General features: G+C 53.5%; 1 protein-coding gene across 1 annotated transcript in view; it reads left to right on the forward strand.

The window, feature by feature from the left end:
- The window catches only part of LOC135271863 (ephrin type-B receptor 4-like), a 39,450-nt gene extending 28,487 nt beyond the window's left edge, over positions 1-10,963 (forward strand). Inside the window, 6 exon segments of the mRNA XM_064369882.1 lie at positions 708-777; positions 5,951-6,163; positions 7,121-7,276; positions 7,835-8,028; positions 8,206-8,361; positions 9,952-10,963. Of these exon segments, the coding sequence (XP_064225952.1) occupies positions 708-777; positions 5,951-6,163; positions 7,121-7,276; positions 7,835-8,028; positions 8,206-8,361; positions 9,952-10,330 (1,168 nt within the window). The 3' untranslated portion in view covers positions 10,331-10,963.
- Positions 10,964-15,898: the final 4,935 nt, after the last annotated feature.

A 15,898-nucleotide genomic window follows, 5' to 3' on the forward strand; every position in this document is an offset into this window, starting at 1 on the left:
CACAGTGGCTCACTCCTGTAATCCCGGCACTTTTGGAGGCTGAAACAGGTGGATCACTTGAACCCTGGAGTTCAAGACCAGCCTGGGCAACATGGTGAAACCCCATCTCTGCAAAAAATACCAAAATTAGCCAGGCGCACTGGTGGGTCCCTGTAATCCCAGCTACTTAGGAAGCTGAGGCAGGAGAATCACTTGAACAAAAGAAGCAGAGGTTTCAGTGAGCCGGGATTGCACAATTGCACTCCAGCCTCGGCAACAGAGTGAGACTGTACCAAAAAAAATTAGCCAGGCACGGTGGCATGTGCCTGTGGTCCCAGCTACTTGGGAGGCTGAGGTGGGAATATCACTTGAGCCCAGGAGGTTGAGGCTGCAGTGAGCTGTGTTTGGGTCACTGCACTCCAGCCTGAGTGACAGAGTGGGACCTTGTCTTTGAAAAAAAAAAAAGACATTATGAATGCACAGCACGTGGCTTGCACACATAAATTCTCCCAAAGGCCTCACCAGCTGCCAGGCAGGCTAGTGATGTGAGCGCAGGGTGAGGGGAGGAGGCAAGAAGAGCAGCAGGAACTTGGGCCCCGGGTGACAGCCAGTCCCCTCCTTCTCCTGGACAGGGCGCTGAGGGTCCCAGCAGCGTACGGTTCCTGAAAACATCAGAAAACCAGGCAGAGCTGCGGGGGCTGAAGCGGGGAGCCAGCTACCTGGTGCAGGTACGGGCACACTCTGAGGCCGGCTATGAGCCCTTCGGCCAGGAGCATCACAGCCAGACCCAACTGGATGGTAAACCTGGGGAAGGGGGTGAGGGTGGGGGGTTGGAAAGACCCCCAAAGTTGCTGGAAAGACCCCAAAGTGCCTTTCTTTTTGAGATGGAGTTTTGCATGGGCTGGAGTATAGTAGCACAATCTCAGCTCACTGCAACCTCTGCCTCCTGGGTTCAAGCGATTCTCGTGACTCAGCCTCCCGTGTAGCTGGGATTACAGGTGTGCACCACTGCGCCCAGCTAATTTTTTGTATTTTTAGTAGAGACCAGGTTTCACCTCATGATTAGCCCACCTCGGCCTCCCAAAGTGCTGGGATTACAGGCATGAGCCACCGTGCCCGGCTAGAGTCCCATGTTCATGTCCTCCTTTCTGTCAATCACATAGGACACCCTAAAGAGGAGGAAACGTAGGATGTCAAACCTAAAACCAGCAGCTGAGTGTGAAGTCTGGCCCGGTTCACTCGGTCCCCGCAGGCTGGAGTAGTGGCTTGATCAAAGCTCACTGCATGGCCGGGTGCGGTGGCTCACCCTGTAATCCCAGCACTTTGGGAGGCCAACACAGGAAGATCATTTGAGGTCAAGAGTTCAAGATCTGGCCTGCCATGGTAGCTCATGCCTGAAATCCCAGCAGTTTGGGAAGCTGAGGTGGGTGGATCACCTGAGGTCAGGAGATCGAAACCACCCTGACCAACAAGGTGAAACCCCATCTTTATTATAAATAAAGAAATAATAAATAAATAAAAGAGTTCAAGATCACCCTGGACAACATGCCGATATCCCATCTCTACTAAAAATACAAAAATTAGCTGTGCATGGTGGTGCATGCCTGTAATCCCAGCTACTCAGGAAGCTGAGGCAGTAGAATTGGTTGAACCTCAGAGGGGGAGGGTGCAGTGAGCTGAGATTGTGTCACTGCACTCCAGCCTGGGTGACAGAGCGAGGCTCCTTCTCAAAAAACAAAACAAAACAGCTCACTGCAGGCTCAACGTTTAGCAACAACCTGACCCCTGAGCCCCATTTCCTCATTCAGTAAAAGGGGAATATCATGAACCTTCATTCAGGACTTTGAGGATTTGAGGTAACAGATTATTTTTAATATGCGGGGCCAGTGGCTTGCTTTTTTTTTTTTTTTTTAAGATGGGGTTACACCATCATGGACAGGCTGGTCTTGAACGCCTGACCTCAGGTGATCCACCCACCTTGGCCTCCCAAAGTGCTGGGATTACAGGCGTGAGCCAACACACCCGGAATTTTCTTTTTTTTTTTGAGACGGAGTTTCACTCTTGTTACCCAGGCTGGAGTGCAATGGCGCGATTTCGGATCACCGCAACCTCCGCCTCCCGAGTTCAGGCAATTCACCTGCATCAGCCTCCTGTGTAGCTGGGATTACAGGCACGCGCCACCGTGCCCCGCTAATTTTTTGAATTTTTACTAGAGACGGGGTTTCACTATGTTGACCAGGATGGTCTCGACATCTTGACCTCGTTATCCACCCACCTCGGCCTCCTAAAGTGCTGGGATTACAGGCAAGAGCCACCACACCCGGCCTTTTTTTTTTTTTTTTTTTCAGGCTGGAGTGCAGCGGTGCAATCTCAGCTCATTGCAACCCCCGCCTCCCAGGTTCAAGGGATTCTCCTGCCTTGGCCTCCTGAGTAGCTGGAACCACAGGCATGCACCACCACGGCCAGCTAATTTTTTTTTTTTTTTCTTTTGAGACGAATTTTCGGTCTTGTCACCCAGGCTGGAGTGCAATGTTGCGATATAGGCTCACCATAACCTCCGCTTCCCGGGATCAGGCAATTCTCCTGCCTCAGCCTCCTGAGTAGCTTGGATTACAGGCACGCGCCACCGTGCCCAGATAATTTTTTGAATTTTTTGTAGAGACGGGGTTTCACCACGTTGACCAGGATGGTCTCGATCTCTTGACCTCGTGATCCACCCGCCTCCGCCTCCCAAGGTGCTGGGATTACAGGCTTCAGCCACCACGCGCAGCCTTTTTTTTTTTTTTAAACAGAGTCTTTCTCTGTCTCCCAGGCTGGAGTGCAGTGGTGCCATCTCAGCTCATTGCAACCCCCGCCTCCCAGGTTCCAGCGATTCTCCTGTCTTGGCCTCCTGAGTAGCTGGAACCACAGGCATGCACCACCACGGCCAGCTAATTTTTTTTTGTTTGAGACGGAATTTCGCTCTTGTTACCCAGGCTGGAGTGCAAAGGCGCGATCTCGGCCCACCGCAACCCCCGCCTCCCAGTTTCAATCGATTCTCCTGCCTTGGCCGCCTGAGTAGCTGGAACCACAGGCATGCAGCACCATGGCCGGCTAATTTTTTTTTTTTTTTTTTTGAGACCCTGTTTCGCTCTTGCTACCCAGGCTGGAGTGAAATGACTCGATCTCGGCTCACCGCAACCTCCGCCTCCCGGGTTCAGGCAATTCTCTTGCCTCAGCCGCCTGAGTAGCTGGGATTACACGCACGCGCCACCGTGCCCAGCTAATTTTTTGTATTTTCAGTAGAGACGCGGTTTCACCACGTTCAACAGGATGGTCTCAGTCCCTTGACCTCGTGATCCACCCACCTCGGCTTCCCAAAGTGCTGGGATTACACGCGTGAGCCATGACCCTCGGCCTTCTGTTCCCCAGGCTGGAGTGCAGTGCTGCGATCTCAGCTCATTGCAACCCCCGACTCCCAGGTTCAAGCGGTTCTCCTGCCTTGGCCTCCTGAGTAGCTGGAACCACAGGCATGCACCACCACGGCCAGCTAATTCTTTGTTTTTTTTTTTTTTTTTGAGACAGAGTTTCGCTCTTGTTACCTAGGCTGGACTGCTATGGCGCGATGTCGGCTCACCGAAACCTCCGCCTCCCGGGTTCTGGCAATTGTCCTGCCTCAGCCTCCTGAGTAGCTGGGATTACAGGCACGCACCACCGTGCCCAGCTAATTTTTTGTATTTTCAGTAGAGACGCGGTTTGACCACGTTGAACAGGTTGGTCTCAATCCCTTGACCTCGTTATCCACCCACCTCGGCCTCCCAAAGTGCTGGGATTACAGGCGTGAGCCATGACCCTCGGCCTTCTGTTCCCCAGGCTGGAGTGCAGTGCTGCGATCTCAGCTCATTGCAACCCCCGCCTCCCAGGTTCAAGCGGTTCTCCTGCCTTGGCCTCCTGAGTAGCTGGAACCACAGGCATGCACCAACATGGCCAGCTAATTTTTTTTTTTTTTTTCTTTTTCAGGCTGGAGTGCAGTGGTGCGATCTCAGCTCATTGGAACCCCCGCCTCCCAGGTTCAAGCGATTCTCCTGCCTTGGCTTCCTGAGTAGCTGGAACCACAGGCATGCACCACCACGGCCAGCTAATTTTTTTTTTTTTTTTTGAGACGGAGTTTGGCTCTCGTTACCCAGGCTGGAGTGCAAAGGCGCGATCTCGGCCCACCGCAACCCCCGCCTCCCGGGTTGAGGCAATTCTCCTGCCTCAGCCTCCTTAGTAGCTGGGATTACAGGCACGCGCCACCGTGCCCAGTTAATTTTTTGAATTTTTTGTAGAGACGGGGTTTCACCACGTTTACCAGGATGGTCTCGGTCTCTTGACTTCGTGATCCACCCGCCTCGGCCTCCCAAAGTGATGGGATTAGTGGAGTGAGCCACCACGCTCGGCGTTTTTTTTTTTTCCTTCGAGCTGGAGTGCAGTGGTGCGATCTCAGCTCATTGCAACCCCCGCCTCCCAGGTTCAAGCGATTCTCCTGCCTTGGCCTCCTGAGTGCCTGGAGCCACAGGCATGAACCACCATGGCCAGCTAATTTTTTTTTTTTTTTGAGACAGAGTTTCGCTCGTTACCCAGGCTGGAGTGCAATGGCGCGATCTCGGCTCACGGTAACTCCGCCTCCTGGGTTCAGACAATTCTCCTGCCTCAGCCTCCCGAGTAGCTGCAATTACAGGCACGTGCCCCCGTGCCCAGCTAATTTTTTGTATTTTTGGTAGAGACGGGGTTTCCCCACGTTGACCAGGATAGTCTCGATCTCTTGACCTCGTGGTCCACCCGCCTCGGCCTCCCAAATTGCTGGGATTACAGGCGTGAGCCACCGCGCCTGGCCCGCGAAAATGTTTTATGTAGCCAGGTGCAGTGGTGTGCACCTGTAATCCCAGCTACTTGTTACTTAAGAGACTGAGGCCGAAGGATCATTTGAGCCCAGGAGTTTAAGCCTGCAATGAAGTATGATCATGCCACTACACTCCAACCTAGGGGAAAGAACGATACCCTGTGTCTAAAAAACTAAAAAATAGAAAAGTATTTGTTGAGTATTTACTGGGTGTAAAACAGTGTATCAGGTTAAATGGAAGGAAAAGTTGAAATTGGTTTTTATATTATAATCTAATTGGGAGAGATTGAATGCTTATCGTTGAAACAGGAACCACTGTAAGCGGTGTGTTATGATAGTGTAGCAAGAGCCGAGAAATCTTGGAAAAAGAGAAAAGAAGGAGGGCTCACCTGGGAGAGTTAGGGGGCTTGCGCTGCAGGTGAGCTGTGAGGTGGGTCTGGAAGTGATAAATAGTTTAGGAAGTGGACGGGAGGCTAGGTGCGGTGGCTCACACCTGTAATCCCAGTGCTTTGGGAGACCCAAGCAGAAGGATGGCTTCAGGCCAGGAGTTTAAGACCAGTCTGGGCATCATAGTGAGAACCTCTACCAAAAATTTAAAAATTTGTCTGGGCTCGGTGGCTCACGCCTGTAATCCCAGCACTTTGGGAGGCCAAGGTGGGTGGATCATCTGAGGTCGGGAGTTCGAGACCAGCCTGACCGACATGGAGAAACCCTGTCTCTACTAAAAATTAGCCAGTGTGGTGGCACATGCCTGTAATCCCAGCTATTCAGAAGGCTGAGGCAGGAGAATCGCTTGAACCTGGGAGTCAGAGGGTTGCAGTGAGCCGAGATAGTGCCATTGCACTCCAGCCTGGGCAACGAGCGAAACTCATCTCAAAAAAAAAAATTAGTCAGGTATAGTGGCACATGCCTATTGTCCCAGCTACTCAGGAGGCTGAGGCAGGAGGATCACTTGAGCCCAGGAGGTTGAGGCTGCAGTGAGCTACGATGGCACCACTGCACTCCAGCCTGGGCTACAGAACAAGACCTTGTCTCTAAAAAAGAAGTGGATGGGAGGGGAAACGGTGGGTGGGCTGTCCTCACCAAGTCCCCATTCCTTCTGCTCTGCAGCTAAACGACGGACAGTTTACAGTCATCCAGCTCGTGGGCATGCTGTGGGGCATCGCCTCGGGCATGCGGTACCTTGCCGAGATGAGCTACATGCACGGAGACCTGGTTGCCCGCAACATCCTAGTCAATAGCAACCTCGTCTGCAAAGCGTCTGACTTTGGCCTTTCCCGATTCCTTGAGAACTCTTCCGATCCCACCTACACAAGCTCTCTGGTAACACTGGGGACCACGGGTGTGAGCCTCTTAGGGCCAGGTGGGGAGGGCAGGTTGGAAAGGTGGGAGACTGAGCGACTGGCAGCCTTGCTCCAGGGAGAGGATACAGGAGCAGGCTGTGGGTGGGGGACAGTCAGCTCCAGGAAGCCGACTTCCAGATGTGTAGGAAAATAACAGTTGGAGCTGAGGTGGGTGGATCACCTGAGGTCAGGAGTTTGAGACCAGCCTGACCAACATGGAGAAACCCTGTCTCTACTAAAAATACAAAAAATTAGCTGGACATGGTGGTGCATGCCTGTAATCCCAGCTACTTAGGAGGCTGAGGCAGGAGAACTGCTTGAACCCAGGAGGCGGAGGTTGCGGTGAGCCAAGATTATGACATTGCACTCCAGCCAGGAAAATGATTGAAACTCCATCTCAAAAAAAAAAAAAAAAAAGAACGGTGGCCAGGCACAGTGGCTCATGCCTGTAATCCCAGCACTTTGGGAGACCAAGGTGGGAGGATCACCTGAAGTCAGGAGTTCGAGATCAGCCTGGCAAACATGATAAAACCCTGTCTCTACTAAAAATACAACATTAGCCAGGCGTGGTGTCACAAGCCTGTAATTCCAGCTCCTCAGGAGGCTGAGGCAGGAGATGTGCTTGAACCCAGGAGGAGGAGGTTTCAGTGGGCCAAGATCTTCCTACTGTATTCCAGTCTGGGTAAAAAGAGTGAAACTCCCAACTAAAAAAAAAAAAATATATATATATATATATAAATATAAAGTCTGGTCTCAACTCTCTCTCTCTCTCTCTATATATATATATAATACATATATAAAGTTGGAGAGTAGGATGCTTGGGGCCTAAGCTAGGGGGAAAAAAGCAGAGGTGGGTGGGAGGCTGGGGGGGCCAATGTGCTGGGTCTGGTGAATTCCTCAGTGAGTCCCCTGGCTCACCTTTGTCCTCCTTCTGCAGGGAGGAAAGATAAAGATTCCCATCCGTTGGACAGCCCCAGAAGCCACTGCCTTCTGGAAGTTGACTTCCGCCAGTGATGCCTGGAGTTACGGGATTGTGATGTGGGAGGTGATGTGATTTGGGGAGCGGCCATACTGGGACATGAGCAATGAGGACGTGAGTGCCCCATGGTGGTACCAAGCTTTTCTGGAACATTCTCTCACCTGGGATTTGGGTGAAGGGTGGGTTCACAGAGAGTCATCACTGCTGGGTCCTTGAGACCATGGAGATGACAGAAGAAGTGATCTTTGTATCGAAGGGCCTGGGGTACAGGGCCAGGCCTGGTGGCTCATGCCTGTAATCCCAGCTCTTTGGGAGGCTGAGGAGGGGGGATCAGTTGAACTCAGGAGTTGAGACCAGCCTGGGCAACATAGGCAGCTCCTACTATTCTACAACTAAATTTTAAAGAGTTGGATATAGCCTATTTGGGTCACAGAAGGATGCAGAGATGACGGGCAGGGTTGGAAGGTAACATGCCTATACCATAGCCCCAGAGCTACTGGGACCTCCAGCCACAGACAGCCTCAGCTCTGGCTAGTAGGACTCCTGGCTCTCTGATTTTTCTCGGGGGGTCTGTGGCTCCTACCCTGCCATCTGCCAAGTCACCGTTTCCTGGGCCTGTTAGTGTCTCTGCTTTCCCTGGACAGCCTCACCAGAGCTTCCTCCCCTTTCCAGGTGATCAATGCTATGGAACAGGACTACTGGCTGCCCCCGCCCCCAGACTGTCCCACCTCCCTCCATCAGCTCATGCTGGACTGTTGGCAGAAAGATCGGAATGCCCGGCCCCGCTTCCCCCAGGTGGTCAGTGCCCTGGACAAGATAATCCGGAACCCTGCTAGCCTTCTAATCGTGGCCTGGGAGAATAGTGGGTGAGGATGGCAGGGAATGGGCCCTTCTTCCTGCTCTCTGCCCCCACTCCTCGCCCAGAAGGGTCCATCCCTTGGTGTTGGGGGGGGGTCTCTGTCCACCTCTCCAAGGTTGGGCTCCATCTCCTCACCCTGACCTGGGCCTGGTACTCAGCATTCCTCCCCATCCTTGCCCCCCAGGGCCTCACACCCTCTCCTGGACCAGCGGCAGCCTCACTATTCAGCTTTTGGTTCTGTGGGTGAGTGGCTTCGGGCCATCAAGATGGGAAGATACAAAGAAAGTTTCGCAGTCGCTGGCTTTGGCTCCTCCGAGCTGGTTAGCCAGATCTTTGCCGAGTAAGTGGCAGCAGGAACTGGAGTGGGGCAGGGAGGGCAGGCAGAGCAGGGCAGCTGGCGGCTGGCGTCAGGCCCACAGGGTCTGCAGGGGTTTAGGGGTCAGCTTTGGGAGCCAGCGCTGTCTTCTTGCATTACGTTCATGCCATGCCTACAAGGGCCCCAGAGGAATAGTAACAGCCCCTGGAACTGAGGACCCAAAGGCTCTCTGGGGCCAGCCTGCCCGTCTCAGCTCCTGCCATCACGGACCTGGGCCATCGCGCTTCCCCACCTCTCATTCCCTAATTATCTGTACATCTATCTGCATTCCAGGCCCGGCTCTCACAGTAACAACGTGTCAACTCGGGTTTTTTTCCACCCCTAAAAGGAGAAGATTGGGCTAGGTTTTGGAGCTCCTCTCCAGCTTTTATGTGAAATGGTTTTATGATTCCTCACCTCTCAAAGGCAGCGTATCCCTGCTTGGCCTTTGTCTGTTACTCCCCCTTCCTGCCTTCCCGTTTCTCTCCCAGGGTCTCCTCTCACCCCAGGCTGAATAACACAAATAGAAGGAATAGAAATCTTAAAGGCTATGCACGGTGGCTTACGCCTGTAATCTCAGCACTTTTGGAGGCTGAAGCGGGCTGATGACTTGAGGTCAGGGGTTCGAGACCATTATCGGCAACCTGGTGAAAGCTCATCTCTACTAAAAATACAAAAATTAGCTGGGTATCATAGCGTGTGCCTGTAATACCAGCTACTCAGAAGGCTGAGGCAGGAGGATTGCTTGAACCTGGGAGGTGGAGGTTGCAGTGAGCCGAGATTGAGCCACTGCACTCCAGCCTGGATGGCAGAGTGAAACTCCACCTCAAAAAAAAAAAAAAAAAAAAAAAAAAATCTGAAGGCCGGGCGGTGGCTCATGCCTGTAATCCCAGTACTTAAGGAGGCCAAGGTGGACCTGGCTTCCCTGGCTTAAGCCCAGGAGTTTGACAGCAGCCTGAGCAACATAGCAAAACCGCATATCTACAGCCCCCCCCCACCAAAAAAAAATTAGCTGGGCATGTGTTGCACGCCTGTGGTCCCAGCTATTCGGGAGGCTAGAGCCAGAGGGTCCCTGACCACTCTGCCCCTGCCACGTGGGGCCTGGGCACATCCCTCCCTAAGTCTTCCCAGCCTCTCTCTGACCCAGGGGGCCTCCTCCCTTTTTTCCCCCTATCTCAGCCTCCAGCCATCAGCAATCTCGTCTTCCTCTCCACCAGGCTCTTCCTCTCCCAGTTTGGCCTTTTCTTTCTCACATCTCCATTCCCCTCTACGGAAATCTATGTGGCCTCCTACCCTAATCTCATTTTTCGGGCTTTTCTCTTTTTTCCTTCCTTTCTGGGCACGCAAGCCAAAGCCCCCACCTCTGGCCGCCAGCCTCACCCTTTACTGCGGCTGCGCAAAGGATGGCTGCCAGGCTCCTAAAACTGCCCGGCAATTGTTGACTTCGGTTCTCCCTCCCCCGCTGGCTTTTCTGATTGGCTGACAATCCTGCGGCTGGGACCCGCTCAGGACCCAAGCGTGGAGAGCGGCCACGGGGACCCCAGGGTCTCGCCGAGCTCTCCTTTCCTTCCACAGGGACCTGCTCCGAATCGGAGTCACTTTGGCGGGCCACCAGAAGAAAATATTGGCCAGTGTCCAGCACATGAAGTCCCAGGCCAAGCCGGAAGCCCCGGGTGGGAAAGGACGACCAGCCCACGCAGTACTGACCTGCAGGAACTCCCCGCACCAAGGACGCGCGGCCTCCCCATCTTTCTGGGGCAGAATGGGGACTCCTAGAGGCCCCCAGCCCTGCGCCCCGCTGGATTGCACTTTGAACCCGTGGGGTGGGGAGTTGGCAATCTGGAGAGACAGGATTTGGGGGTTCTGCCATACTGGAGTGGAACATCACCCCTCATCCCCCCTGGGGAACTCCAGACCAAGGGTGAGGGCGCCTTTCCCTCGGGACTGGGTGTGACCAGAGGGAAAACGAACACCCATCATCTCCCGGCCTCCCCAGGTGCCCCCACCGACTTACCTTGACGGGCGCGTTCTCGCAGACCAAAGAGAGCGTGACTCCCTTGCCAGCTCCAGAGTGGGGGGCCGTCCCAGTGGCAAGAAGGGGGTCAGGCCCCAGTGACGAAATCACTGGGGTTTGTAGTCCCAACTCGCTGTCACCACCAAACAAATCATTTTTTCTCCCTTGCAAATGCCCCTCCCCCAGCTGCTGCCTTCATAGTGAAGGTTTTTGGAGTTTTGTTTTTGGTCTTAATTTTTCTCCCCGCCCCTTTTTGTTTTCTCGTTTCGTTTTTCTATGGTCCTTGTCCTAACTCTGTGTTGGAAGGAACTTGTTTCACTATCGCCTCCTTTGCCCACGTTGAAACAGGGACCCATCTTGTCTGTTTCCAAAAGTGTGCCTTGGTCATGCCACCTCCCCATACGCCCCTGGGACCCCCAAGCTGTGTCCATAAAGGGGTGCGGGCTGAGGTAGTGAAAGGGGTGGTAGGTGCTGGTGGAACTCAGAAACTGACGCTGGTGCTTGGAGGGGGTTCTTATATTTTAAAAAAATAACTTTTTGTATAAATAAAAGAAAATGGGACGAGTCCCAGCTCTGGGGGTGATGGGAGGTGATGGACTAGATTTCTAAGGAGAGTGGAGCTGGGTAGGGAGGGCTTTGTGGTTGGCTGAGTGGGGTCAGAGGTCTGGAGGCTGCAGGACTACGGGGGACTGGAGCTTGGTTCTCAGCTCCAGGCTGTTTGAGGTGGTGGGGTGGGGGCCGAGTAAGATGAGTCATTCGCAGCTGCTTCCAAGGGCTCCAGCTGGCTCTGCCAAGAGCCTGGGGCACCTCCAGGGTGGGGCTCTCCCCTCCCTTACCTGTCCTGGTTCCTCAGCCCTAGCCAGGGGCTGCTGCAGGAGGGAGGGGAAGCCTTGAGCCCAGTCTGCCCTGCAGCCCCTGGAGAGGGAGGAGGTGGCAGGAGCTGGAGCAGGGGGTCTGGTTGGATGAAGGAGACAGATGGGGGCCAGATGTTGACAGCTGAGGTAGATTTAGAGGCAATTTGGGGAGAGCGTCTGCAGTGACTGTGGGGGAAGGGAAGAAGGGACCCCCCCACTTGTGTACACAGGCACATGCATTCGAGCGCGCGCGTGCGCGCACACACACACACACACACACACACACACACACACACACACGGCTGGACCGAGGACAATTCTCCCTTTCAAGATGCTGCCCAGGCAGGTTCTCCCAGCCTCTTGGGAAGCGGAGGGATTTTCCCCAGTTTCTTCCCAAATAGGAAGAGGACAGGGTCAATCCCCACTCTAAACACCTCGATTTCTTTTCTTTCTCACCATTTTCTGTGTGCTTTCCTCTGGGGATCTTTCTGGCCTCCCCCACCGAGACCTGCAGCGGCAGGTCTTGACAAGGATCAGACTGGTTTAGCCTGGTCCGTTTCTTTTTCTTTTTTTTTTAAGACAGGGTCTCACTTTTGTCTCTCAGGCTGGAATGCAGTGGAATGACTTGAACTCCTGGGGCAAGGGTTCCTCCCATCTCAGCCTCCCTGGGCGCTGGGATTACAGGCCCAATAGGCCTTTTCTATTTCTGCACTTCAGTCGCCCCCTGTTGACATGTATGGGTCAGTGCTGGATCCCAAATCAGCTTGGACCCTTCCCGGCCCAGGGAGGCTTGTCCTCAATTTCCCAACTCTACAACCCTCTTCTGGAGTTCCTCAGGCTCTTGAGTCCTCTGTCCCCACTTCCCTTGGTGACACATCACCCATGTTTTGCACCCTCAAGGAGGTGTGGGAGGGACTTGGGGTCCATCCAGAGGATGCTGCCCAGACCCACCCTCTTCCCTTCCCAACCAGACATCGGGGCTAGATAGCATGATCTAGAGAGCTGATAGCTGGAAGAAGAAAACTTAAGGGGCACTGCAGAGGCACAGCAGTGAGGCCAAGAGTGAAGACCCAGTGCAGGGAGCTGAGGTGAGGGCAGGGGACTGCGGGAACTCCCTGAGATCCAATCCAGCTCCAGGCTGCCCTGAGCCTTCCTGTCACATCCAGCTCTCCAGTGTGAGTGCTCTAACTGCTAGGGCAAGGGAGAGTCTCACTGGGCAGGACTCTCCCTTCTTGGGGCCCTTTCCTTACCCAGGCTGGGTCTTGCTTCCTTCCATGAAGCTGGGACCCCAAGGGCTGGTCATCCCAGAGGATGATCATAGAGGATAATACATTTCTAAGCTGGGCGTGGTGGCTCACACCTGCAATCCCAGCACTTTAGGAGGCCAAGACAGAGGGAAGCACCTGGTTTGAGACCAGCCTGACCAACATGGTGAAACCCTGTCTCTACTAAAAATGCAAAGGAAAAAAATTAGCTGGGCATGGTGGTGCACACCTGAAATCCCAGCTACTCAGGAGGCTGAGGCAGGAGAATCACTTGAACCCAGGAGGAGGAGGTTGCAGTGAGCTGAGATCGCACCACTGCACTCCAGCCTGGGCGACAGAGCCAGACTCTATAAAAAAAAAAAACAAAACAAACAAACAAAAAAAAACCATATTTCTAGAACTCAGAATTCTCCCTGGTTGGTTGGTTTGTTTTTTTAGAGACAGGGTCTCATTCTCTTGCCCAGGCTGGAGTGCACTCACTGCAGCTTAGAACTCCTGGGCTCAAGCAATCCTCCCGCCTCAAGCACCCAAGAATGTTTTATATATTTTTAGAGACAGAAGGGACTCGCTATGTTGCTCAAGCTGGTCTCCAGCTCCTGACCTCAAGTGATTCTCCTCCTCAGCCTCCCAAAGCACTGGGATTACAGGCATAAGCCACCACACCCAGCCTATCCTCCCTGTTTCGACATCCCCAAACCCAAATCCCCTTTGGGGTCCTACATCCCAATCCTCCTCCAGTCCAACTGGCAGCCTTTCTTTCTTTCTTCTTTTTTTTTAAACAGTCTTGCTCTGTTGCCCAGACTGGAGTGCAGTGGTGCGCTCTCGGCTCATTGCAACCCCCGCCTCCCAGGTTCAAGCGATCCCACCTCAGCCTCCTGAGTAGCTGGGACTACAGGCATGCACCACCACGCCTGGCTAATTTTTGTATTTTTAGTAGAGACAGGGTTTCACCATGCCAGGCTGGTCTCGAACTCGGCCTCAAATGATCTGCCTGCCTTGGCTTCCCAAAGTGCTGGGATGACAGGTGTGAACCACTGGGCCTGGCAAGCCTTCCTTTCCTTTTTGGAGCCCAAGCTGGATGTCCCAGCCCTATCTTCCAAGCAAGGACCTGCCTCATGGGAGGCAGGAGTCCTGAGGGAGAGGGCAGGACATTTGCACCTTGGCCTCAGGCTGGGGTGAGTGGGTCACTCCTACTAAGATAGAGGTAGGAATTCTTCAGCAACCCAGACCACAGATCCCCTCCCCCTGTCCCCCCGCCCGGCCCCCCATCCTCAGTTCCCATAGTAACCCCTATCCCCTTTTGGGAAATGGAAGAATGCTGAGGGTGGGGGCCTCCCCAGAGGGTCACAGGCTGATTTGCTTTTTTGGAAAAAGCCACATTTTTTTTTTTGCTTTTGCTTTTGTTTTTTGAGACGGAGTCTCAGTCTGTCACCCAGGCTGGAGTGCAGTGGCGCGACCTCAGCTGACTACAACCTGTGCCTCCCGGGTTCAAGTGATTCTCCTGCCTCAGCCTCCCAAGCAGCTGGGATTACAGGTCGCAATCGTGACACTGGCTAATTTTTGTATTTTTATAGAGAAAGGGTTTCACCATGTTGGTCAGGCTGGTCTCAAACTCCTGACCTCAAGTGATCTGCCCGACTCGGCCTCCCAAAGTGCTAGGATTATAGACGTGAGCCACTGAGCCCAGCCAAAGGGTGACATGCACCTGTAGTCCTGGTTACTTGAGAGGCTGAGGCCTGAGGCCAGGAGTTTGAGCTCCTGTCTCAGCCTCCCGAGAACCTGGGAATCCTCCAAGCACGTACCACCATATCCACTGATTTTTTATTTTTTGTAGAGACGGGGATCTCATAATGTTCCCCAGGCTGATCTCAAAGTCCTGGCCTCAAGCAATCCTCCCACCTCAGCCTCCCAAGGCGCTGGGATTTCAGGCTTGAGCCACCGTGCCCAACCTGCTTTTTCCATTCCTGCACCTCAGACGCCCCCTGTTGTCATGTTTGGGTCAGTGCTGGACCCCAAATCACAGCTTGGGCCCTTCCCAGCCCAGGGAGTCTTGTCCTCAGTTTCTCACCTCCACAGCCCACTTCTGGAGTCCCTCGGGCTCTTGAGTCCTCTGTCCCCTCTTCCATTGGCAATACATCACCCATATATTGTACCCCCGAGGAGGTGTGGGAGGGACTTGGGGGATGAGCTATGATTGCACCACTGCACTCCAGCCTGGGTAACAGAGGAAGCACCTGTCTCTAAAAAAGGAAGGAAGGGAGGGAGGGAAGGAGGGAGGGAGGGGGAAAGAGGGAAAGAGAAAGGAAAGGAAGGAAGGAAAGAAAGAAAAAGAAGGGGGGAGTGAAGGAGGGAAAAGTAGAAGGGAAGAAGGAGTAAGACAGGGAGAGAGGGAGGTAAGGAGGGAGGAAGGCAGGAAGAGAGGGAAAAAGGAAGGAAGGGCCACATTTGGCTGGGTGTGGTGGCTCTCGTGTATTCCCAGTGCTTTGGGAGGTGGAGCCAGGATGATCTCTTTGAGCCCAGTTTAAGACCAGCCTGGGCAACATAGTGAGACCTCCTCTCTTCCAAAAAGATATGAAAATTATCCAGGTGTAGTGGTGCATTCCTGTAGTCCCAGCTAGTCAGGAGGCTGAGGTGGGAGGATCACTGGAGCCCCAGGGGTCAAGGCTGCCATGAGCTATGAGTGTACCACTGCACTCTAGCCTGGGCAACAGAGCAAGACCCTGAAAAGAAGGAAAACAAAGAAAAGAGGGAAGGAGGGAGGGAGGGAAGGAAGGAAGGAAGGAGGGAGGGAGGGAAGGAGGGAGGGAAGGAAGGAAGGAAGGAAGGAAGGAAAAAGAAAAGAAAGAGAAAGCCATATTCCCCAGCCTTAACTTGACATGTACAAGTTCTCAGAATCACCTTGGTGGAAGGCCAGAGGCCACGTTCTCTAAGAACTCAGATTCCTGCGGTGAAGTCTTCTCCTAAATCAGAAGCCAAGGGTCTGGGGCTGCTTCCCACCCTCCATTTCTCTGCCTCCCTGCTCCTTCTGTCTCCTCTAGTGATGTCCGCAGGACTGAACGGGCCACCCCCATGTGGCTTTCTCTAAGGGACAACACCTTCACCTCAACCTAGGCTCGTCTCCCATCATTTTGCACAGAACCCAGCCCTACCTAGGCCTCCACATGCCTTTCTCCCTCATTTTCCTCCCTCCAAGACCCAACCTCCTCCACCATGATCATGTAGACATTCACATCTCAAAAATAAATAAGTCTGGGCTGGGCATGGTGCCTCATGCCTATAATCCCAGCCCTTTGGGAGGCCGAGGCGGGTGGATCACTTGAGGTCAGGAGTTTGAGACCAGCTTGGCCAACGTGGTGAAACCCTGTCTCTACTAAAACTACAAAAATTAG

Source organism: Aotus nancymaae, unplaced genomic scaffold (genome assembly GCF_030222135.1).
Source record: "Aotus nancymaae isolate 86718 unplaced genomic scaffold, 86718_ANA_hifiasm-v0.15.2.pri h1tg000094l, whole genome shotgun sequence".
Taxonomy (NCBI): Eukaryota; Metazoa; Chordata; class Mammalia; order Primates; family Aotidae; genus Aotus; species Aotus nancymaae.